At 36.8% G+C, this 26,124-nt stretch overlaps 1 protein-coding gene across 14 annotated transcripts in view; it reads left to right on the plus strand.

Annotated features, from left to right (window-relative positions):
• PRUNE2 (prune homolog 2 with BCH domain) overlaps positions 1-26,124 on the plus strand; it is a 177,860-nt gene that overhangs the window by 73,098 nt on the left and 78,638 nt on the right. For all 14 annotated transcript variants that reach the window (XR_014951409.1, XR_014951416.1, XR_014951406.1 and 11 more), the window contains 4 exons: positions 234-436; positions 1,671-1,834; positions 7,918-8,070; positions 10,514-10,608. Coding sequence is in view for 4 of the 14 variants with exons in the window: in XM_085567098.1 (XP_085423224.1) it covers positions 234-436; positions 1,671-1,834; positions 7,918-8,070; positions 10,514-10,608 (615 nt within the window). In the remaining 10 variants the exon portion in view is untranslated. The remainder of the gene's footprint in view (positions 1-233; positions 437-1,670; positions 1,835-7,917; positions 8,071-10,513; positions 10,609-26,124) is intronic.

The following is a 26,124-nucleotide window of genomic DNA, read 5'->3' on the forward strand; positions in this document are numbered from 1 at the left end:
TTTCCCAGGTATTCTGTAGGAGGCAAACAGTGACAGATGAAAGAAAAGAAGTGTGAAATACCTCCTCCTTTTTTTTTTTTTTTTTGTTTTTTTTTTTTTTTTCCCTTTTAACTAAGTAAAGGGGAGAAGACCCCAAACAGAATATCCAGGCTGTTTCTAATTGCTTACTCTGTTGAAATACCATCCTGATGAAAGACGGGTCCAATTCTCACAAATGCACACCTGTGTTACAGGTCAGTCCTCCTGATGTTCTCTGCTTACCTGTGATGAACATACCAAGAAAAGACTTCAGCTACTTCACTGAGACAAGATTTATTTTGGAAGAGCTGAAAATCCCAGAGTCAGTCCATATCTTCCGAGATGAAATCAATTTGCATCAGCTGAATGCTGAAGGGAAATTGTCTTTAACGCTTGTAAACAGCAACATGCTAGCAAGGTAAAGTGGCTTATTTGAGTTTGAACTGTTTCAAAAATAATGGTTTTTCTGTATTAATGTTGATATTGCTATGTTAACCCAGACCCAAAAAAAGGAAACTAAAATGCATTTTGTCTCCCTTTATGTTGAATAAGTGTAACAAGGTGAATGGTTCACTTTTAATGGAACTTCCACTTTTAAGAACCTTGAGTTTTCACATGCTTTAGATTAGATGTTTTAATTTAATTAAATAGTCTGGAAGTTTCCTGTGGCCAGTAGATAAGAGATCAGAGTTCTTTTCCTGCTTCTTAGTTAGCTTTCGTTTGAGAATCTTATATTGATTTGCAGGTGCTCAGACACCTGGATATGTGCTGTTAAGATGACTGATGAATTATAGTGGTCCTTACCAACTACAGCCTTTCAAAATGCTAGTAGTTGGTGTCAGGAAGACCACAGTCCCATACCCATCCTTAAGACGGACTATTTACAAGGCTGTTGTGAATCTTTTATGAAGAGCCTCTTTATAATGGTCTGCCTGTCTTGCCCATAGTGAAGGATGCTGTTTACTTCCAGCTGTCCTTAGAACTTCATTTAAGACAAGTAGCATCCTATGGCCCCATTATACTCTGAGAAGTTTAAAGATTAGACTAAAGGTATGGAAAATCTGAAGAAAGAAACATGTGTGAATCTCACAGCTGTTGATGTGTTAAGTGCCTCAGTTAAGTGCATCATTCACTCCTCAGAGCAAAAAGATCTGCTTTTTGTTTATTACTGTCACTTCCCGTATTTCTTCATTCCAAAAAATTACAATTAGTATTTTATTATTAAAATTAGTTTGGCTTGGTTACTGCTGTTGTAAACAGTAATATAAAGTGATCTAAATACAAAAAATAAAAAAATTGTAAGTTTTCAGAATATTCAGATATTCAGTTGGGAAAATCCTAAATCTCCTCTATAGAGAAAGCTATTTTCAGCAGATGTAGAAATAATTTTTTTCAATAGTTCTTAATAGATTATGATGAAGGAAATGTCGTACTTAGTGATGTATCAAGCAGTTAAAGAACTCTGAAGACTTAATTTAAGAATCTCGGATTTAGGATGTCTGTGACATCCTTTGGCTTTATAGCAGATTTCAGGTAGCTATAACAATGCTCTTGTAGTTTAGAATTTAAAAAAATGTGTTGCGCTTTCTTACTGCATTATCTATGTAGCTATAAAGATAAATATATGTATAATTTCTAAATTTGCTTGATAGCGAGGATAAAAGTTTGGAATCAGCTGTTGTCAAAGTCATCAATCCAGATGAGCAATGTGACAGGAGCCTGGAGTTACAAGCATGTTCTTCCTCTTTCGTTGTAAAAGAAATTCTTCAAAAGGCACCAGAGTTAATCACTCAGCAACTGGCTTATCTCCTCAGAGGTGAGAGATTACTCTTTATATTAAATACTGAAAGGTTTAATGGAGTGTTTCTGAATTTGCTCATGCAGAAAGAGTGTGATCCATTCTTTGGTTAACAATCCCTTTAAAGACCACAGGAAGCTTCATAAAAGAAGCAGGGAGTAAAGAGTTTGTTAAAGAGTAACATTATATTGAATATTAAAAATGTGCATTTAAAAATAGGCATGAGAGGTCTTTGCTGTATCACTAGACAAGAATATTAAATGAAGCTGTCGACATACCAGCTGGGTAGCTGGAAAAGCTGTGCAGTTCGTTGATTCCAGGGGCATTGTGGACAACAATATGGATTGGAATCTAATATTTACAAGTTAAAGCTTCTCCCTCCCAATGGTTTTACTTTTTTATGGAATGATATCTTAATGGTGTGATGCAAAACTTCTGCTGTTTAAAAACAGTGTTAGCAAGTCTTCACTGTGCTCTCCTTTTCTTTTGTAGTGTATGCCCAGCAGAGTGGGGGTGGGCTTCAACAATCAGAAGTATTCTCTGTCTTGGAAGTTCATAATTTATATTCTTATTCTTGGTTTATTTGCTGCACAGAGAAATAAAACTGGTGAAAAGAACAGTCACTGCTTTTAAGTTACTTAGTGAGTTTTAATAATGTTCAACAAATTTTAGAGGTTTTAAGTTTTAATGATGTGAAACTGCTAAGTGTCCTACTAAGAAATTAATGTGGGCATGTTTAATGAGGATTATGAAAACGTGTCTACATTTAGACTTGAGAAGTAACTAGAATCTTGTACTCATCACTGTGATAACTAATAGACATGTTATAAGAAGTCAGAAATATTAGTTTTTTTAAAATATTCTACAGAATAAGCATTAACAGTAGGGCAGCATTTAGTCTGCCCTTACAGTATCTTTCCATGCTAACAAGCTTTAGTTGACCTGCCACAAAACGTTTTTGTAAGCTCCAAATTTCTGTTGAGTAGCTCACCAGGAATCTAAGCAAATGACCAAGCATAATCATTGGTTTTGGCTGCAGATCAAAAAAAGGGTTTTGGGGGAATATCAGGATACTTGTTTGTTGGTGGAGAGTCAGAGAAGTCTGAATACTGTTCAGGAATGCTTGAGTACTGTATGTGGATGTATCAGCATGATTTGTGCCTCTAATATGTATCCAGATTAAAATAAAGTGATTTTATTAGTGTTTGCATTAGAGATAGCACTTTCAGTTTTGGGGAATATAGTAGCTAATTTTAATTTTTTTTTAAATCAATGAGTAATTACATTTTGATTATTATATTTGGTAGAGCAAATTTGAGGAACTTAGTGGATAAAAAGTCCCTTCATACCTTCTTTTGCATGGTGTGAGAAGTGACTGGCAAAGCCTAGGGTACAAAACACAGCTTCCCCTTGAGACTTGGTGCTTTTATACTTCTCCCAGCAGCACAGAGACAGATACAGAGGCTGCAAAAAGGCTCTATTGTGTTTTTCACTTTTAGTAATGTTACTTGCAGTAAATCTGTATATGGTTAGTTTGTCTGAATTTCAGGTGAAGTTCAGAGAAGTAGGCCAAAGTAAATGTTAGAGTGCTAAGAATTAGGATTTTATTTTCATAAAAATGCTATGAGATGCTGTTATCTGAGTTTCTGAGCTGGGAGGCCTTCTTTCATTTTCTGACTTTCCAGTGAGTATTTTGCTAGGAGATTTTAAGATAAAAGAAAATCTCATTATTTCATAATTGTCATGTGGTGACCAAGACAGCTTAGTTTGTTGACTGTTTTTGAAACTTTTTTTCTTAAAGTCTGTTAGCAGTTTCTAAATTTCAGTAAAAGGGCAGATATTTATGTATAGAAATTTCACCTTTGAGCAAACTTTACCTGCTTGTCTATGTTTAAAAAAAAAAAAAAAAAGGTAAAGAGAAAAGACATTTCCTGTGAAACTGAACATTACTGATTTAGGCATTTTTTTTTTTTTTTGGTGAATGCTTTTCTGGTATCTCTATCTCCTTATCAGACGTTATACAAGCTAATTCTAGCCTTGGGCTTTTGAATAGAGTCTGCTTGGAGAATCAGTGTTGTACAGCTGTATTTGCCTTAAGTTAGAGCTTGTGCTGTCCCTGGATTTGTGCCAGAAGTAAACAATTACAGAACCTGCCAGAGTCCTGGGCCTGTATTATTTTATTTCCCAAGAGATATTTATAAGGGGACTGTTGCCAAACTCAAGATCCATTAAACTGCTGAATCACTACATTCTCTGCTGCAGCCAGCTGGCAAGGATGTTATTCCAAGCATTCACTGTCAGCTATCTTGGGTCAATGCACTCTCAAAAATGCCTCCTTATGTTTATTTGTATAAGGCCTTGAAGGATGCCACAAGGTGCAAACCACAACATGTAAATATAGACAGATTTTCAGCAAGAATGTCAGCAATTTTTAAAATGTGAATCTGCTTTTGCTAGTGATGACCTGTATAGTTGAGATCTTTTCATGCTCTGTTGGGGCAGTCTGACTTTCAGTAGAGATTAGTTTGTTATTCTAGACACCCAGACAAACGTTAAGAAATGCCCTTTTAAGGACTTTGGGAATTAAGCCAGTATTTTTTTTTTTGTTCTGTCTTGTACATTGATCAGCTGGTTCACATGCTCTGCAGTGATGCATCCTTGATATATACACCTGGAAGAAAGGATCATTTTGACCTGCACCAAACATTGCACTTACTTGGACTGACACTTCTTTTTAATATATGGAAACAGGTTTTTTTGAGGCAGTGCTCTTCCTCTCTTTTTCCCAGTTACGTTTTATTCCAGCTTCATTGCATTTCCTGTTAATTACAGTAAAGATTGCTTACTTGGATATATTTACAATTTTGGTTTGCAGGTTTCTTTTTGGGGGGCGGTGGTGTGTGAAGAGTGTTGAAGTATACTTTCCATGAGGGACTGCTGGTTTTCCCCTTTTCCCTGTCCTTTATTTTTACAGGTTATGGAACAAAACCTTGACAGGAGAAATGCCTATATTTTCATTGTACTGTTTCTCTCAGCCATAAACTTATAATTCAGGAGATGCTTGTGCTGTTCTTAATGTTTTCCCAAAACGACTTCTGCCTTCATTAGATCATGTTTAATATTAATGCACAGCAATTGCTTTTGGCAAAACTAATGCTTCGCTTCCAAACTACTTTGCAAAAAAATAATAAAATGCACATTTTTAAAGAGCCTTAGCCTATTTTCTAGTGACCTCTTCAGAAAAAAAAAAATGTTGTAAAGTGTGATGTGCACAAGAAATAATATTGAATCTTGTATTCAAGATTATATATTTTTTTCTCTGCTTGTAAGCAGACAGCAGCCACCATTATGCTTTCAGAAACCCTTGGGGAATTGCACCAACACTCAGTAAAATCTGCAGGAGATTTTTGAGACCATATATTGCTTTTACAGCAGGTATTTATAAGACAGCACATAACTAAATAGACTACTGACCTTTGGTCAAGCAGAAGTAACTTAAGTGAACTCTTTTTCTAAACTACCTGGAATCCTAACCCTCACAGGAATTCTGAGGATGCCTGCGGAAGAAGAGGTGTGCCTTGCTTCCCTGGTGATGAGGAGAGTATTGAAGAATGATCATAGCATTAAAAGACAAGTAAATGTTGATCTTGGGGCTTGCTGACACCCTAGTAATTTGAGAATATTACTTTTCTGGCTTTCATCCGAGTAGAAAAGTTATCAGTTGCAAGCACTACAGTTTTGATGTGACTAATGACAAAAGCAGAGCCTTTTAGAAACCTTTCTAAGGTGTCTGCCTATCATGAGTGAAGATTACTTCATGTTGACTTCCAAACTGGTGAGCTTGGGTGAATATACAACTTACATCTCTTGTTCTTCTGCATTTTCCTGTATGTTTTTATTAGGGTTTTCTCTTCTTGGTTTTACCCTAATATTCCATTCCCTGAAGCACATACAGCTGTGGTAAAAGCTTCATACGTTGTGTATCTGAGGTTCTGTGCAGATGGACAGACTGCCTAACTCATCCTAATACTACTGGGGGGTTTTATGGGATATGCTGCAGCCTTGCTCCAGTAGGTGAGGTGAATTTGACCACACTCCACTTTTGCTGGAGTTTCCATTTCCTTTGTGTGTGCATGAACAATTTCCCTCTCTGTTTCTGGAGGAAGAAAAAAAAGCAGAAAATTGCTGTTACTAAAATACTTTGTGCAGCCTGGTCCCTGAGCTACCGTTTGTCCAGATGCAGCTCTGTGCTGACTGAAAGCGTCTTGTGGGGTGTCTCAATCATTCTGGTCACCACTGTTTCCTAGAAAAGTGGAAGCTTTAGAATGTGTCTCAAGAGTATTTATGTAGCACAAGCACTGTTATCTGTTATGGAGTTCAACAATAAAGGGATTTTTTAGATTAATTATCCGGTTGAGAAACTTTCTTCCTGTTAGAGGGACTGAAAACCAGGTTTTGATAATGAGTAGATATCTGGATACTTTATATCAATTATTTACTCGTAGAAATCTTAAATCTGCTTGTTGCGTTGTGTACCTCGATTTGCAAGTATCAATCTGGATCAGTATACATGATTTTCATGCTGTGTGTATTTATTTTTTAATACTATCAAACAGAGCAGGAGCATTGTCTTAAAGTGATTGAAAGACTGGCATAAAGAGCTGCTGTGAATTAAAATAATATTGGCAGTTACAATATCCATAATAGAAACACAGAATGGAACTTCATGTATTTGTATTTAATTTCAGAAATTAGTATCTGATGGGGAGCAGCTTTTGGCTTGTTAAACATTATTTATTGTTTAATCCACACAGGATTTGTTTAATAAGGGTGTGTTTATTTAGCATGGCATAATTATATTCTGTTGCAAGTGGTTTGTGAATTTTGAAGAAATGCTATTTGTTATTTCATTTGATGATATTGTCAGAGAAAAGGAAAAGGAGTATATAGTAGATGTTTTGAACCTAGCTCATCTGGTGAGACTGAGGGTGGCAGTGTCAGCGTTTTTAATTTACTCTTTTTTGCTCTGGGCTGAAGCCTTGTTTTGCAGTAACTGTCTTACTCACTTACTGTACTTCATTGCTCATTGACCCATCATGATGCAATAAAATCATACATTTCTTTGAAATTCTTGTGCACAGTAGAGTAATAAATGATTTCAAGGCTGAAGTATAAGATTTTATTATCCTGTGTTTACTGTCAGTGATTGGAAGCAAACACTGTCTTTGAGTATATTGATAAATCGAATCCCAGTCTCCAAGGAATGAAAGGGGTGATTTAATGTGCAGCACATAGTTGTCAGAAAAGACATAACTCTCACTTCTGTATTGTAAGACAGTTCAACCCCTATGAAGCCGTTTACTAGGTAGTGTTTATATTAAATTTTAAAATTTTGATTGTCTGAATTGGTGCTTTTTTTTTGTGTCCATTGACAAGAATTATTGAGAATTAGTTACACCACAATAACCAATAACCAACATCATTCAGTTCAAACACCACTGCTGTGAATGGGCATACCTTTTTCTAGTCCAGAGAAGACTGCTCAGAGCCTGTTCCAACGTGGCCTGGAACACTTCCAGGGGTGGAGCATCCCCATATTCTCTGGACAGCCTGTTCTGGTGGCTCACCATGCTCACAGTAAAGTACTTCTTCCTTTTGTCCTCCTTATGTCATCCATTGTAGGAGTTCAATGACACAGGTATAGAAGGAAGGTTGACAGTGTGGATTTATGTTTCAAAACACAGCAGCACTTGCCTGGAGAGAGGAGAATGTATGCTGGTGTGCTGTCGGCTGCTGCTGGCTGTGCTGCACAGCCATGTTAGTGTACCGAAGCATGCTGCACACCATGGCAGCATTGGGACCAGCTAGTTCACTGTAGCAGAGGCTCTGAAGAGGCAGACAATTCTGATTTAGGAGCTTCATGTTAGGAGGATGCTTCCATGTGAAACCTCTAAGTGAACTCTCTAAGTTCCATCCTCTAAGTGGAAACAACCTCCAAGAAGGAATGGGTTTGGGAAGCAATACAGTAGAATTTCTTGTTTCTGTAGTACCTCTTCGATATCTACAGGAGACATTGATTTTTTTGTCTTTCAATGTTTCAGGGAGCATCCTCTTCAAGTGCATGTCTTTGGAAGCTGACAGAATGACAGAGCAGCAGGAGGAAGTACTGTCAGTCTTAGAGGAAAAGTTTCCAGATCTTCCCCCACGAGAGGAAATTATCTCTGTTCTCCAGGAGACTCAGTTTAACGCCCAAGGTAGTCCATTCCTTCAATTTCTCAGACCTGTTACAAATTTATTTGTGTAATTGTATTAGAATACTGGTTTATTGTGTGTGGTGAAAATAGGTGCAGCATGCTATCTTCATTGACAGTTAAATGTTGTATATTAATTTAAATTCAATTTTTTTACATTTTAAATCATGGAATTGTGATTTCTTTTGAGGAACAGCTTAGCTCATAAATAATCTTGTATTGTTCTTACAGGTAAACTTAACAATTTATTTTATAAATTGCTTTTACAAATGTGTACTCATCAAGAATTTATGTTGATTCATGTGGACATAAAAAATGTGTCAGCCCATGGGCAGAAATTGTGTTGCAATTGCCTGTGTGGTGTGGAAGTAGATTTTGTGTTATGACCCAGATTTACTAAGGGCTTTGTACAGGTGAAGTCAATTTGATATCAGTCTCAAATTAAGGAAGCAGCAGGAAAGTTGCAATCCTTTTCCTTTCTTCTGATAGAAGTACCAAGTAGAAATGTTCAGTCATCTAAATTAGTAAGGTTTGAACCCAAAATTTACTAGCAGACTTTTGAAGAGATGCTGTGAAAGCCTGAAGAAAATCAATGCAATAACTCTTGCAAATTTTACTGGCATTTGCTGCCAAGTTCTTACCAAAGAATGAATATTAAATTCCTAGGGATATTTCTCTGTTAGATATATCAGGTAAGCATAGGGTCAATGCAGACTCAGGGTCTTTATTTGTTCTCTATCTGCCCATATGCAAAAAGTAGTCATCGAAATTCAGACCATCAGCCTGAGACAGCTGCCCTGTCTGGTAGATAAGGACAGACTTTAAGGTGCTGCTTCCTTTGCCCTTTCTTTCAGTGAGATTACAGGGTAATTTAGTTCAGTCTATAAACGTTCACATGAATTCTCTTAAATTCCTCCACTCAAGTAATCAGTACGCAATCTAGATTGGAAAGTGGCAGTGAAAGTGGCTTTTATCAAAGTCAGTTCTTGGTTCTGCCAATTGCCAGGGAAGTTTTCTGTAATATCAAGTGCTAAACTTGGACAAGTATATATAGTGGGTTTAGTCTGCATGATACTGGCTGCCAGTTACATGAGGCATGGGGAGGGCATGGTCATGGACTCTTCTTTTTTTTCTTTTGGCTTATAACTCTGGTTTTCTGTGTATTACCAGGCACATACTTACTGTATATTCATATAACATATACATATATTGCATGTGACATTTCTTTTAGTAGGATGCTGCTGAGTTTCAGGAGCTCCTTGAAATATATGACCTCTACTGAGTGTTTTATGTAATATACTCATTGTTTGAGGCAATATTAGGACAATGCAGCCAAAATATTTCTCAGTTTCTGGCAAAAATCATGATTTATTGGCCTGAATTAATTTGCTATTTAAGGCACAATAGGTTACAGCCCCCCAGAAAGTTTATTGGTTATATATGAAATTTTTTAAATGACAGATGTGTAAATGTTCATCTTGTCATTAGATTGACTGCAGTAGCTGGACTCCGTACAGGAACAGTAATGAAAGGATGAATTTCTTTGACTTAGGTTGGTATTTGTTTCCCTCTTGAAAATCATTTATACAAACACATGGTGGATCTTAAACTGCTATGCCTTAAAGGTTGTTGGATGTTTTAGTTGTTCCCCTGCACTGTGATAGATGGCTTGCAGTGTTCTTTTCATAGACATTTGGCTATCGTGTCTGTGTTGCAGTCATGTGATGTAGTTATGTTCCTCTACATAATATGTATTTGTTTTGAGACTCTTCACAGCATTTTAGGCAGACATGTCCAATGAGGGAAACTTAGTCACTTGGATTTTCAATACATTGGGCTTAAACATACCAATAGGTCTGGTTGCAATTCCTGTTTTACGCCATTGTTTCTGATGATAATGTTTCTATGGTACATAAATATATACCTAGTTCATGAATGATGTACATAAGAAAAAGCTATTGGTGTTACCAGTTAGTGGAGAAGGTCAGAAAGGTTGAATGACTGTGTTTTCAGAGTATCTTAAGTTCCTTCTTTTGAATATTTCATAAACACCATAGTAGTCCACAGGTTCTTTTCAATATATTATTTCAGAAGTAATTTTATATTTGTGATTTCATATTAGGCCATAGAAATTTCCTAGCTATACATTTATCATCATCTGGAATTACATTCACTTAAAAATTTCACTGTTCAAACAGGAACACAGGTGTTGCAGTAGACTTAATTCTTCATACTTGTTGTTAGTGTATCCTCCATTAAATCTTTTCCTTTCTTAAAAAAATCCCTCTAGAAACATTAAGCATTGAAATATTAATGTTATCTTTAATTTAATCCTGAAATATGGAAAGAAGGTTCAGCATTAATGTCTAAACTGTGTTTTTAATTTATCTTTGTGCATCTACCAGCTGTAGATAATTGTATATATGGAAATTTGTTTCTTAAACAGGTGTGAGCATTGAGGAGGTTATGCTCAAGGAACTCAAGGAGATTTCAGATGGAGAAATCAAAGTAGCAATTAGCACTGTATACATGACACTGGAGGTAAGAGGGAGCTTCAAACATGTTTAACAGCCTTATTGCACATGGGAGAGAGTTCTTTAAAAAAGAGCGTGAACAAGTTATTTTCTCAATATTTTTTTCAGTATGAGCAGAATTTTCAGTGATTTAATTAACTTTGAGAGAAATAGTAGCTATTTATTATCTGACTTGCATTATTATGATATTATGATTATTCTCTCCATTTAGATTGTACCATGGTGTGTTAAAAAACAATGGCATACATAAATTGGAATGTTTGGGTGAATTGAAGGTGTGAGATTTCTACCTTGATCTGAAGGAGAGTTGCACGTTGCTGCATACTATGTAAAAATATGATTTTAAAAATATGAATGCTTAGATCACTGAACAAGTATGACATGATACTGTTATTTCTGATTGAAGTTTGCATACTGGCGTATTGATAAGTAATAAAACCTAAGTGGTCTGAAGAAAATATCAATAACAAAAACATCTTTATATAGTATGTATTTGTAATTTTGAGTCTTTTCATTTGCATAAGGGTCACATATATAGAAGTATTTGAAATGTAGAAGAAATTTTCATCTACTTTTGCACTAATCCAAAACTTTTTTTTTTATGTCAAATGCTGCTTAAAAAAAAAAAAAAAATCTCTTGAATAGTTCTTGCCTTGTATGTCCTAAGAGATTTCTTATAATATGTGTCTTGTGATGCATCTTACAAAAAATAAGATGCTTCTGTGGTTGAACAAGTTTTGGTTACAATCCAGCTAATTATTACCCATAGATTTCTGCTTGCATACTAAAATATACAAAGCAAATTAGGTAGCAAAGCGTCAAGAAATGAAATAGAATCTGTTAGTTTTCAATTAATTGTTTCAATATTAATCAATCTTTACCACCAAAATAGCACTACTTTATGAGCCATAATTTGATCGTAAAAATTAGGCTAAGGCTGGGCAGAAAGAGGATGGGGAAAGAGTATTGTAAGAAAAATCCCCAAAAGAGAAAATGGGATTTTATAAAGTTCTTAATAAAATGCTCATCTTTTTTTGGTTTAAATATTTCTCTTTTATTCTGTCTGTTTCAGTTAATGATGGACAGAGCTAGGAGCTAGCTTTAGCATTACATTTTCTTTTTGTTTATTTTGCATTAAATCATGTGTGATAACTATGTAGGATACAGACCTTGTGCTCCAGAGGTTTAAGCTCCATGTAAGTCTCTCTGACCTCATCTTTGCAACTCTATATGCTCAAATTAATTGTAACTCAGAACTTGTCTTCCTTTTGGCTGGAGCTCACAATTTGACTTTGTCAAGAGTAGGTGTTCCAAGCTCTCAAATAGGCAACTTTTCAACCTTTTTTCAGTGAAATGTAACATGTGATGCTGACTTACCTTCGCCAAGAAGTGTTAAGATCTGGTGGTCGAGCAGCAAATGTTTCGTAGTTGTTTTTCTTACATAGCTGGTGGTCATTGTGGAGGGCAGAGGAGATTCATTTGCCTGCAAGAACAAACAGAACAGATTTTACTGAGGGTAGATGATTTTTAGTCCCAGTATGTTAAGTAATTATATTACTAGTATTTCTGATGGGATTTCTTTCTGGAAGCTGCAAGTACCTTTGCTTTTTGTTCTTATTGTTCTGTGAATAACCATAAAGGACTAAGTTTTCAGGGGTATAATTTTTTTTTCCTAGGTATAATGTTTGCAAATTTATTGGGATGGAGATGAGTTTTGCATTTCCTGCATTACTGCTCTTTGTTGAAATGAAAACACCGTTATTTTTGGTGCTTGGCCAACAAAAGATGTTTTTTTACTCAGTTTTATTACTGATAGGGATGACATGTAGTTACTTCACCCAGTGTGAGAAGCCCAATACATACAGGAAAATGATAAAACTGTCCAGACCTGTCTATTCAGTTTAGAATTCTGTTATAACCTCAGAATACACAGACTTTAATGAATTCACAATTTTCTCAGCAATGATAGGAGTAGTCTGTTATTCATTCTCAAAGTGCTCCACAGATGTTATCTGATTAAATATTAAGGAAACATGAATAACAGGCTTTGCACCAGGTGTTGAATCTCAAGCATGTTTGAGTTTTTGCTTTTTCAGAAGTATCATAAGGTCACTTTTTTCCTTAATAATCAACAAATATGTAAAAGAATCTTCCATTAAAGTGCTTTCTGTAGGGCAGTCATTTTGTGTGAATGTATTTAGGTTTCTCTAAGAGTCCGTAGGGATATTTGCGTTTCTTGAGATAACCACCTTTGGATCTGGCCTTCCTGGTGGCATTAAAGCTATAAATTGAAATCAGACCTGTGTCACCAGTGACTGGCTGTCAGAGTGTACACTGCTTGGATTTTATAAATGTAACCACTTTATTTTTTAATAGAAGGACAAAATAAAAGTGACACTGCCCAGATCACAGTTATTTTTGTTCCCTTTGCTGAAGTTTCTCCAAGTCCTAATAATGACTGCTCATAAGATATTGTAGCAAAATTCCATGCATGTGTTACAGTTTCTGTTACAATTTCTATTACATTTTGTTATACCCTTAGAGTATTTTTTGCTGCTTCTCAGCTGGAATTCTCTTGGAAATGAGAAATGTGTTCTCGACGTGGCTTTCTGGGAAAGTAATATTATTCCTGAGAAATGAATACTTCTGTTGTAAAGCAAACTCTGTTTTTTGCTTTTTTAAATGTAGTGCATTGGGAGAGCAATCCAGGTTTCATAATATGCTTGTTGGACTAAGTATTTTATCTGTTTATTCATGAAAATTCATTCTAGCTGCCCACATAACTTGCAATTGTAGAAAATCAATTACTACCTGAGGAAGCAGGTCAGTGAGTTGAAAACAAGTTCCATGATTGTCTGCTACTGACTGTGGCAGACAAAGGAGTGTTCTTAAGGTCTTTGGACGTTCATGCCTCTGGTCATGGCATCCACATACTTCATAAAGACAGTTTCCAGGTAGTAGGGGTTGTATGCCACTTGTAAAAGCTTAGAGAACATGGCAGAGCTGTAGTGGAGGCTGCTGTCACCAGTGTTGTTTCCTCAAGAAAGTGACCTGCATGTTCCTGCTGCTGCAGGAAGCTTGGCTGTGCTTAGGTAGCCTCCATAGTCCAAATGAGTTTGGGATAGTACTAAATAGGAAGTTCTAGCTCTTGTAACAACTTCTCCCTTTGTGGCTTTATACCTCAGAGGAACTTAACAGTGGCAGTTCAGCAACAGAAATTTGAGAAATGTGGAAGTGTTATGGGTGCACGGTTTATCATATGAAAAAATAGTCTTATCTTGGAGATAGATTTTAATTTTAAAGCTATTTTGAAATATTAGAAAGAAATACCAGTGTTTCATAATTTGGGCAATTTTATTTCTACATTTTGAAAAGTGATGTTTTTAATACTTCTGTAAAGCAAATCAAGGACCTCTGTCTTAGCTGAAGCATGTCAAACAAGTGCTAGGTAGACCATTGCACCTAAATAAGTGAGATTACAACATGTCTTTGAAGATTGAACTTCTGGTCTGTCTGTAATGATTATGTATATATATTGTGTATTTGGGAACTTTTTTGTCATGGTATAAATATAAATGTATTTTAAATGGCAGATTGGTCCATGAATTTGTTTTTAATGCAAAAAACGAAACAAGAAGCAAACCCCAAGTAAACATGTTAACATTTAATCTTCCAGTAATGGAATTGGAAACAAAATTCTCAGCAACTTAGAATAGCAATGCAGTTCAAAAGTATTTTTCTGATGCCTGTTGTGAGAAGTTAGGGTATGTAAAATAAATGATGTATAGAGCTGTAGGAATGCGACTTTTGCAGACTACCTTATGTCTAAGGAACATTAAACATAGGGTTCTCGTTTAGCAAATAAATAACCATTCATTTCAATGGCTGCATAGTCTGGACTCTTGTGCATATTTTTGCAAAGATGAGAAGAGGCCATTAGGGATTTAATATAAAATAAATCGCCACGGGGTCTTCTTGTAGTCCTAGTCTTTCTGCCACATGGTGTGTCACTAATGTGCATAAATGGGCTTAAATGAATTTGTTATCTGTATTACATTTGCAGTATGTATATATTTATATATTATTTTTTAATTGTGTTTAAAAATAAAACATTAAATACATCATTTCTGAGAGTTGAAAACATACCATTTGTAAATAAATCAACCTTAATTAAGGTCTTAAAATGTCAGTGTGTGTTATCTGCCTTAGGAAAATTTATAACATATATAGTGCATAATGCTTAAACATACTTTCACTTGCATTTTCAGAAGTATTAAGTGGCTAAAGTCATAACCTCATATGACTGACTAGTGCAGCCACACATGCATTAATGTAAATACTGTACTCATGCTTAAACATCAGTCTGCTGTCTTCTGGAGGACAGTAGCTGTCCAGTTGATGCCTCAGGTCAGCCAAAGTACCCCAGTTGTAATGAGTACAGTCCAATGTGTGGAAAGGTTAGGCAAGCTGAATTCTCCGCAGTGACTTTTCTCTAAAGATATGACAGGAATCTGGGGGGGAGAGCCATTTAAGTGGTGGTTTTGAGTGGTTGCCATTGCATCCAGCTGGGAAAGAAACCATGCCAATCAGAGCAGTGACAACTGTTCCTTAGTTGCCTCCCATGATATGAACAAGACCTGGCACTCCATGTGCATTTATACAAATGCGCAGAGCCAGGAGAATAAACACTAGGAACTCAACACCAAGTCCAAATTTTAGGTATCACAGGAGTAGCTGAAACATGATAGAACAACTCCCATGACTGGACCAATATGATGAATGGCTATAGGGTGATTTGTAAAGAGAGTCAGGGAAGAAGAGGATGGGGAACTTGCACTTGAAGTTAAGGAGAACCTCAAACGTACAGAAGTCAGCTACAATGACCATAGAAGCCCTATCAAATGCCTCTGGGTCAAGGTTAAGAGGGTCATCTCCAAGCAATATTGTGGAGTTTGGGGTCTGGTTGTGCACTCTGAAGGTTAGTACTAAGGCAGAGGTTTTAGATTTTAGAAGAGCAAGCTTCATCTTGCTCAGAGCTCAATTGAAAGGAAAGCTTCCATGGATAATAAAGGAGCTAGCCACTGCTGTGTGTTTTTGAAGATAGCTCTCATGAAAGCACAAAAACAGTTCACCCCCTTCAAAGGGAAGGGAGGTAGGTGGAACATGAGATCCTCTTGGTTTAACTGTGAGCTTCTGAGTGTGTTTGGGACCAAAAGAGAAGCATGCCAGAGATAGAATGAGAGTAACAAATCTATTGAGAACCACAAGAACATTACCAAGGCATGAGATGCCGTTAGAAAAGCAAAGGCTCAGCTTGAAATGAAATTGACAAGAGATGCCAAAAACTACAAAAAGGGGGTCTTTGAGGAGGAAACTGCAGGCCAAGTGTTAAATGGGAGAGGTGAATTAGTCACCAACAGCACTGAGAAGGCAGAAGTTCTCAACACTTCCTTGACCTCTGTTGTCACCAGTACAGCTGGGCCCCAGACACTGGAAGCAAAAATCCATGTTGATGCAAACAAGACCCATTGTCACTGAAGAACAAATTGCTGTATGGGCTATTACAGGAACTTGGCTCCTGCAAATCGGTAGTACCTTACAACATCCACCCAAGAGTATTGGAGAGCTGGCTGGGGTCATTGTGAGGCTGTTCTCCATTATCCTAGAAAAGTTGTGGAGATCAGGAGACATCCCAGAAGACTGGAAGAAGGCTAATGTCACCCCCATCTACAAGAGGTGCTTAAAAGAGAAATCAAGAAATTATAGGGCCTAGAAAAGTTATGACACAAACCCTTCTGGGAGGATTCATTACAAGTCAGATGAACCAGGTGATTGGGAAAAGCTAGCATGGGTTCATCAAGGCTAAGTTGTGCTTGACAAACCTGATTGTTTTCTAGGGCAAGCAAGCTGTTTGGTTGATGGGGGCAGGCCATGGATGTTGTCTCCTGTGTTTCTCCAAGGCTTTCTCTACGTCTCCTGCAGCCTCCTGGTGAAGCTGTTGCATAACAGTCTGGACAAGCTGCCCATGCAGTGGGTGGGGAACTGACCCACAGGCAGCACCCAGAGTGGGGGTAAATGGCTCCTTTTCCAGCTGGCAACCTGGCACAAGTGGGCTCCTCAGGGATTGGTGTTGAGCCCAGCGCTGTTTTATGTCTTCGTATGTGTTCATCCAGAGCACTTAAAATCACTCAGGGATCAAGTGAACACTTCGGAAGGGAGAGTCATGCTGGAGGAAAACCTGTGTAGGCTGGAAGAGTGGGCAAAGAGCCTTTTGAAGTTTAACAAGGACAGGTGTAGAGTCTGAGACTTGGGAAAACAATTCCAGGAGTGCAGCACAGGCTGGGAGCACAAGGCTGGGGAGCAGATCTGTGGAAAGGGACCAGGGAGTCCCAGTGAGCAAAAAGCTGAGTATGAGTGAGGGGTGTGCTGATGGAGCAAAGGAGCCCAGTGAGGTCTTGGGCTGCATCAGCAGGGGCATTAGCAGCAGAGATTATCCCATTCTTGTCAGCGTTTGTCAGGCCACACCTGGAATACTCTTATCTGTGTTGGTCTCTCCTATACAAAAAAGATATGGTCAGGCTGGAGAGGGTGGAGAGAAGGGCCACAGAAATTATCAAAGGGCTGAGAAGCCTGACATATTAGGAAAGAATGTTTAAGTGAAGCCTTAACACTTGGTTCTAGTATTTAGAGAGTGGCTACAAAAAAGACAGAGACTCTCTGTTTTTACAAGGAGTCACATGGAAAAAATGAAGGATAATGCATGCAAATTAGTCCTGAGGAGATTCTGATCAGACACAAGAGGAGGATTTTTCACAATTTTAACAATCAGTCATTGGAATAATCTCCAGAGAAGTGGTGTATTCCTCAACATTAGGCACTTTAAGGTTCATCTGGGCAGGGTGCTGGACCACCTTGTCTAGTGATTTTGACAAAAAAGTTTGGACTAGGTCATCCTTGAGAGCTCTTCTACTGGTTATTCTACGATTCAAAAGAGTGGTTCCTAATTTAGCATGTGAAATGAAATGGCAATAAAATGACATTTATTACAGTGATTATTAGGATTGCTTATAGTTTTCATATCAGATTCATTTCAGATGATGATGTGGGGGTGATACAAGCTATAGTTTCCCCACTCAGTGAGATGTTTCTGCATGAAGTCATGTAGGATGTTATTATATCTTGAGATTTTAGAAAAATGTGAACTTGAAAAACTGGCTAAGACCATTATATTTATGAATCTTCCCAAATCAGCGTGTACTGATTTATTCAACTGTCATTTTTGCAAGGTGTATTTGATTATTTTATTCTCTAGTAATTCTCTAGTACTGTCATAACAGATAGTAAGTCAAAAGCATCAGAATTTTTTGTACTTGAAGTATCACTTAAAAAATGTGCAAGGTAAATGGTGGAATCACTGCAAGGTGCGCAGTGGTATGTTTTTAGAATTTCATTTTTATTTTGCTATGTGAAAAAATTTGATAGATGCCATTGGTTATAATTAGTGTGACAGCTGCCCTAATTCGGTCCAAGCTATCATTTACAGTTTTACCTTTAATGGTTTAGTTCAGTCTTGGTTCAAAAGTTAATAAACAAAGTAAAATAGCTATGAAAATGATCAAAGGAATGGGCATAAACAGTATACTAACATTACAGTAAAAATGTGCTTGTGCTCACAAGTACATTGTTCAAAAAGATAAACTGTTTTCTTTTGTATCATTTATGAAATGTGTTTAAATAAATTAAGATAGTTTCTTTATGAAATACAGTGTAAAATATGCACTATCTTTCAGCTGAGTAAAATGCTATAATCTACCCTATCATTATTGGCCTGTATTTCTGACTTGTACAAAGCTGACTAATTTATCATTTGTATACTCTTCTAGTTCTTGTCAGTAGCACTCAGCTTAGCTGCTTATGGGGCATAGACATTGACAGCGGGAGGTGCTGTTTTGAGAAACATTCAGCATAAAGAGTTGTTTCTATGAAATTTAATGCACTTAAAAAAAATACAGTGTAAAACCTAGCGTGAACATTTAACATTTTAAAATCTGGCTGTAATGCATAAGAATACAAGAACTGATAATAGCTAGGGGTGATAATAGGAATATTGCAGAAATTATATTTTCTTCTGTTTAGTTTTGGTTTTTTCTTTGCTATTGTGTAAGAAACAAATTAATTAAAATGTTGAACTGTTTATCCAACATTTCACTGTAACTCTAGTTGTAAGTAAAAAGACATTTTGAGTTTGCTAGTGTTTGTGTTCCAGTACTACAGAAGCCAGGAATTCTGTCACCAGGATGTGGAGAGAGAGAGATATATAATGTATTTCTAAACAAATATTTTGCTTGGTGACAGCTTTTTTGCTTTTAACTTAAAAATCTTAAAATCCCTCCACTTCTAAAATAATGTAATATTTATTTAGAATAGTGATATTTTGATGTAGAAATTCCGTGAAATTTGTCTGATGTGTCTTGAAATACTACATTTGTTCCATTTGGCAAAGCATGTCCTAAAGCATCTTCTGAACTCTAATGTAAATGAATGCTTAATACTTGTAAACATTACAATAGCCTATGTTTTTACCATACACCACTGAATTTTATATCTTTTAGTATATACCAGAAGCCCAGACCTGAAACTATTGGATATTTTAGGACGTAGAAACATTTTTGAATTTTGAATTAGGCATATCAAATGCTCTGAAGTGTTTTTATGATGAACATGTGTTCTCTGTTTACATGATGATAGGAAAGATCCTTTTTTTGGCTCTGTAACTGGGTACACTCTCAGGATGTGAAGTGTTTTGTTTAACCAGAAACTTCAGGATTTATTTAATTTTATGTGCATTTTTATATATTTCATCTATAACACCAAAATCATTTTAAAATTGCAAATGAATTCAAGTCAAAAGTCTTCAGAACTTTGAGTTTTTATATTTTCAAATTAGCTAAGAATACTAATTCTTCCAAAGACTGCAATTTTCCTTTCTTTCTAGGAGACATACAACATTTTCTCAGAAGGATCACCACTTCTGTATTCAAAATTATTCACAGCTTCTATGTGTGTCCACCCAAATGCAGTTTTCATTACAAAGGTGCTGTGTGAATGATATTCCCCAAAAAATGTAATTTCTTCTGTAACTCCATAGCTGCATTGTTTGAGTACATGAAATACTTTGTGTATTTAAATGAATACATATTATGTCTAATGTGCAGGCTCTTTGAGCCAGAAAAACCAACATTCAAAACTCCTGTGTATGTTGTATACTGCAACATCTTACATTTTTATCATTTTTTCTTTTTCCATATAGATTTGATAAAGTGTAAAATGAAAATTCCTTCAGGGTAGTCTTGCATTGCTTTAATGATAAAGAGCTTTTGTATTTTCTCCATAAGAAATTTTGTGCATGAACATACCACTTTTTGTCCTGAAATTGCTGCATTTCTGAAATGAGACAATATCTTTAACCAACGTTGCTTAGTACACATTGAATTTATTAATTATAAAAAGAAAGAAAAAGAGTAGGAAGGTCTACATTTCTTGTTTTCCTGACTGCTTTTTTTTCCCCTTAATTATTTTTTCGGAAGAATATATCTCAGTATTTTGAATCTCATAATTTTCTACTTATTTGTGATCTGTGGGTAATAAAAAAATCATCCTTTGACTGAAAATTCAGGGAGGCAGAGATTTTCATTTCTCATGGTAGCATAATTTTTGGGATTTTGTTACTGTTTAGACTAAAAAAAAGAAAAAACCCAAGACACAAGCAGAACAGGATACTTTATTCAGCTGTGATCATGTAGCTCTCATTGTGTCTGAATTTCTTAGGCCTGTTGAATGTCTGCCTTCCAGAATTCTTATTTCTAAACAGAATACAAACACAGCCCTTAGGCTGCTGAGGAAAAACCTGTTGAGGCCACCAAGTTTATGCCAGAACACAACAGTAGCAGCTGTTTATTTTATCTTCCCCAAATATGAAAAATTACCATTTTTGCATTACAGCTATGGGGAATTGAGGCTTTTCATGCTTCAGGAGGATGTCTCTCAGTTCTGTGAGAAAGAGTTAATATGTCTGAATATGGGCTGCTCTGTTTTGTGGCTCAGGTCAAACAGGATTATAGAGTTGGTAGTAAAATGAAACAGAGAACTTGAAAAATCACCTGTCTTCATTGCTGAACAATTTTTCTTCCTCCTTTGCATGAATGACTAAAGCCCTTGGAAAAAATTTCTCCTTCCCTGGATGCTACCTTTATGTAGCATGATGCCAACAATGGTATCAAGGTTGGTGTCTGTGGTGGGCTCTGGCACTTTCTACAGGGGGGCAAATGTCACTGCTAGGTACATTGTAAATTGGATGCATATTATCCTTCCCATCTTGCTGCTGTTCTTGCCGTAGTCACATTCTCAGAGAAATTTTATAAAACTTGATTCTCTCTCCATCCTTTATGGGGGTCAGGGGGGGAGAAGGGAAAGGAAGACTGAGAATTACAGAAAAAGAAAGGTAAAAGTGAACAAGATCCACAAGGAATCATCTTCAGTCCATTCGTCTTTACTTTCCCTGCTGCAAGATTGCCAGAGAGATTTGGTTAGCAATCTGTGCCTGAATTCCACATGCAGAACTTGATTGTTTTTTAGGTTTCATGGATGACAGCCCTCTGTGCTTGCTTTTGTCATCATCAGTGTTTGCCATGGTCTAGTAAGGAAAAAAGTTGGAATAGATTAATTTTGTACCTCAAATGGGAACTGTTAGGTCATCTCTACAATTGGTAGAACACCATGGGCTTAGACTAGTTGTAGATTGTTTCATTGGAAGAAGGATTTGAGGATGAGTTTGAATAAATGGCAACTTTACAACCAAGAATTGGTAATTGTGTTTTAGAACCAAAAATCTTAACTGAACACTGATTTAAGTGTAATTTTTTATCTATTTCATCACATATTGAATAATATTCTGAAAATACATTGCTTTTAGTCTAAAAGGTATATTACCTTATCTTTTTAAATATAAACAGTGTTACCTGGGTTGGTTCTGAACACTTGCTATTAAAGAAGACTTTCTAAATGAACCGGCTAGATATAATTCAGAAATAAAAAAGTGATTTTCCTTTCACATCTCTCAGTTGAGTATTTGCCATATGGGTTGCTCAGCATTACACTCTCAGCAGGTCTAATTTATGGTAAACACACAGTGAGTGAACAGAAAAAAAGGCGATGAAAATATTCATATTCTCCCATCATTCCAGTTTTTTTTTTTTAACTGAAATGTGCTTATTCAGGTTCAGCCCATATAGTTGTGGTACTTAGTTGAGTATATGTGTATTTCCCTCTCTCCTGGGAGTTTGTGAAGACTGAAATGCTTTGCTTTACTTGCTATGAGACTGATTTGCTGGAGTTTGCATGGTAGTGTATAAATTATACTTTCCTCACTCTGGTCTGGCATGCTGCCAGCTGCCCCAGGGCTGTGCTTTCTCCATGAAGGGCAGTTGGTGGAAAACATCACTTTTCTTGTTGTGCTATGGGGTGCTTTAGCTTTTCCTTGGGCCTCTTCAAGAAATCACCAACTAAATGAATGTGTTAATCTTCTGGGCCACTACTAGGATTTGGATCAGATACAGAAGGAGGTATAAAATAAATAAAAAATAAATAACGGTATGTTTTTTCCTCAACCACAACCATGGAAATCCATAGCATCAATATTTTGAAAACGCCCAATCTCCAATGAGCTCCTGGGGCTTTCTCTTAGTGTTGCGTACATGCTTTCTTTCTCTCTGTGGGTTCTTTTCCTCTCTAGGGACTTCACTGCAATTACTGTCCTTCAAGGACTCTTTACAGCTTGGTCTACCCTAGGCCTTGTATATATCAACAAGCCAAGTGAGCACTCTTCAATCACTGTTTCCATCCCAAAGAAAGAGTTTTTCTCCACAGGTGGGTCTGCATTGCTATATTAAAAAATACCCCAAAATATCTGCTTTACATGTCAGAAGAGGCATATCTGAGCAAAAGAAACTCAGTAGCATAAACGGATATATTTTTCCAAATAATAGAAATGGCTGCCATTATGCACTCCATATTGTAATTGCAAACATTAAATAGCTACAAAAGGAAATGCCTTTAAAAGCAGTGTTTTGCATCCTGTCCTCTGTCTTATTGTTATACATTAGACCTTGGTAATGCATATGCTTTCTTTTCTGCCTGGATGCTGCCTGTTCCAGCAAGAGATGTGCACATTCCCATTCCAGATACGGATTCAATTGAGGAGGATTTGGAGTGCTGGTAGAGGAGAGGCTGGACATGACATGACCCAGCAATGAGCACTCACAACCCAGAAAGCCAAACGTGTCCTGGGCTGCATCCAGAGCAGTGTGGGCAGCAGGGCCAGGGAGGGGATTCTGCCCCTCTGCTCTGCTCTTCTGAGACCCCACCTGCAGGGCTGCATCAGCTCTGGGGTCCCAGCACAGGAAGGACATGGAACTGATGGAGTGAATCCAGAGGAGGGTTACCAAATTGGTAAGAGGGATGGTACATCTCTCCTGCGAAGAGAGACTGAGACAATTGGGACTGTTCATCTTGGAGAAGAGAAAGCTTTGGGTGACCCAGTTACAGCCTTCCAGAATCTAAGAGAGCTTACGAAAAAGATGGAGTGAGACTATTTACAAGAGCATGTAGTGATAGGACAAGGGGAAATGGCTTCAAGCTAAAAGTAGATCTAGGTTAGATACTACAAAGAAATTCTTTCCTTTGAAGGTGACCAGGCAGCTGGAACAGGCTGTCCAGGGAAGTCATGGATGGTCCATCTCTGGAAGTGTTCAAGGCCAGTTTGGATTGGGCCCTGAGCAACATGATCTAGTGAAATGTGTTCCTATGGCAGGTAGCTTGGAACTAGAGGATCTTTAAGGTCCTTTCCAACCCAGGCCATGCTTCATTCTATGATAATTCAGAACTGTTCATGATTCTGATCTAGAAGAAGGTGCATTGAACATTAAACAATTGTGGTACAATTTCCTTTAGGCAACATTTTTTTTTGTGTTTTCAAGATAGATTAGTTCGCTTGCACTATCTGGAAATATGCAAATATCTTTCATTGGATGCTGCTAAGTGTTTGTCTTAGCATAGTCACCACAGATTGCTGGTGTGATCCAGGTTGCATATTTGGCTTGTATATTAGTGTGTGCAGTTATGTTTGATTTCCCCTTGTTCCATCTTATATCGGATAGGGGTTAATTGGAATGAGAAGTTTTGTTTTTCGGTTTGTTTTTTGGTATTTTGTCCTGCTCTAGTGTGCTGACTCTTGCTGGTCTTCTCCGCAAACTAATCTGTAAATACCGATACCTGAATAAATAGAAAGCATTGATTGTTTTATCATCTATTATGAATTCTTCCTTCATGTATATCATGTGTATCATTAGCTTAATTGTTTATAGTGTTTCAGTCAGTTACACAGATTTTCTGAGGTAATACAATTTTGTTTTGTAGTATAAAAAATATTTACTCAGAAGCCAATCCTCAGCCTCTCTTACTGTGGACTTGGGGTGTTAGCAGTGTAATTGTTGAACTCATAGTAAGGTTTTAAAGATGCCCAGGTGAACAGAACACTGAAAGTAGTAATTTTATTACTTATGCATTTATATTTTTACAAGTATCAGCTGAAGTCTGGAACCACTGGTATTCAAACTGTTAAGGACTCTGGATTTTATGCTTTAAACTATTTTAGAACAATATTAATTTAGTTCCATGTGTCAACTGGAAGTAGGTGGGAGGTTAAAGTAAATTAAGTGATGAGTGATCCTTCGTGTACTGTGTACTCAGTCATCATGAACTCACATTCTGAACACATTTAAAGTTACAAAGAATTTGACTGTATTTTTTAATCCACATTAAAGACTAAGAAAACAAGCATGCTTTGAAATGGCCCTCTGCATTGTCAAGTGATTACCTGTACTTGATATTGCTATTCTTCACAAAATGAGATAATCCTGTTACCTGATAACATAAGAAACAAGTTGACTCCACAGAAGCAGCTGGAAATGAATAACCACATGCTTAAATCTCCTAGGAACATGCTGTTTGGCATATACTGCTGAAAGTTCCTCATATTTAGGAGTGACATACTTATGTTGTGTCTCAGCTGGTGTGGATGGGGGAATATTCATTTCTCAGTGGTAACATGGAATTTGATTTTATAAAATGTTTTTATATACATTTAATGGATTGAAACACTTTGAAGAAAACATACATTTCTGGTCTTAATCTACTTCAAAGGGGGGTTTATAGTAATGATTCCAGGCTTTTCTCATGTTTTATGTATAGGTAAATCAGAATGTTGTGTCTTGTCCAAGCTAGTAAGGAGAAGAAGCAGTCCTTTTCTCTGACATCCAAGAACATGATCAGTTGAACATTAAAAAATTGATATTTATTGGGTGGATACTGCAGATTATTTGAAAAGGGATTATCTACAGTTTGGGAAGAAGGTTATGTTAACAGCAATGGTTGCTAAAACTTTTTTTTTAATAGATGCAAGTTGCGAGGGAGTGGTATATGAACCTGAAGGTATAATGAGTGCTCATGCCTGTAACTCTGTTATAACTCTGTTATACTTCAAATTTTCAAATGCAGTTATTATTTTGAAGTGCTCTTGTCGTAGAATCAAGCAAGGTTCCTGCAGAAGAAGCTGGGGATAAAAGTGACAGAAAGCAGCCTTTGTGGATTTGGTGTTTGGTCAGAAAGGACATTCCAAGAGTCAAAGAAGAGATAGGGAATTACAGTAGTAGAGGGGAATGAGCTGCTATGGTACAGAACATAAATATACAAAGCAGTATAAGTGTGATATAAACCAATTTGAAGCTTCCATCAATTTATGGGCTTCCAGATTATGCTACAGTATTTTTCTCAGAGATGGGGCTGCTGATCCATGTCACTCCATGCCATATGTATGTGTGCCATACATTTATGTCTGTGTGTATATATATGCATATACACCAGACAAATCTGAGACATATGACCTGTCTATCTGCCATGTAATGTGAAAGTTTTGCTACATGGAAGATGAAGTAGGCTCACTCTCTTTCATCTTCATTACCCATTTTCGTTATTCTAACACACTTTGCTTAATTCTGTCTGTGAGAGTGCATCTGGATTTTTGACTCAAATACTGAGAAATAAATTTCTAACTTTCTGTATTTCAGAATTGTTCTAGAAGGTGCCTTGTCAGTTTCTTGTTCCAAAGAAATGGAGACAGGCCAGAATTTCTGCTGATGTAACTGTTACCAACCAGGAGCACATTTCTCTCTTAAGTTTGACCATATACAAGCTGTAAAAGTGGTTCAGTTACACTCAGTAGTAAAATCTTTTTCCAGAACATCTTATTTTGTGTATGATTGGCTTAAACTTTGCAATTGACAATTCAGGTTTCAGGGATGAAAGAAGTATTCATGGTGAAAGTCAACAGAAATAAAGGAATTTGCAGGTGCAGAGCAAGGTGGAGATACAGGCCAGTTTTCCATTGAGGGAAAGTATAAATGTAAGA

The sequence above is a fragment of the Lonchura striata genome, chromosome Z (genome assembly GCF_050655825.1).
Source record: "Lonchura striata isolate lonStrDom1 chromosome Z, ASM5065582v1, whole genome shotgun sequence".
Classification (NCBI taxonomy): Eukaryota; Metazoa; Chordata; class Aves; order Passeriformes; family Estrildidae; genus Lonchura; species Lonchura striata.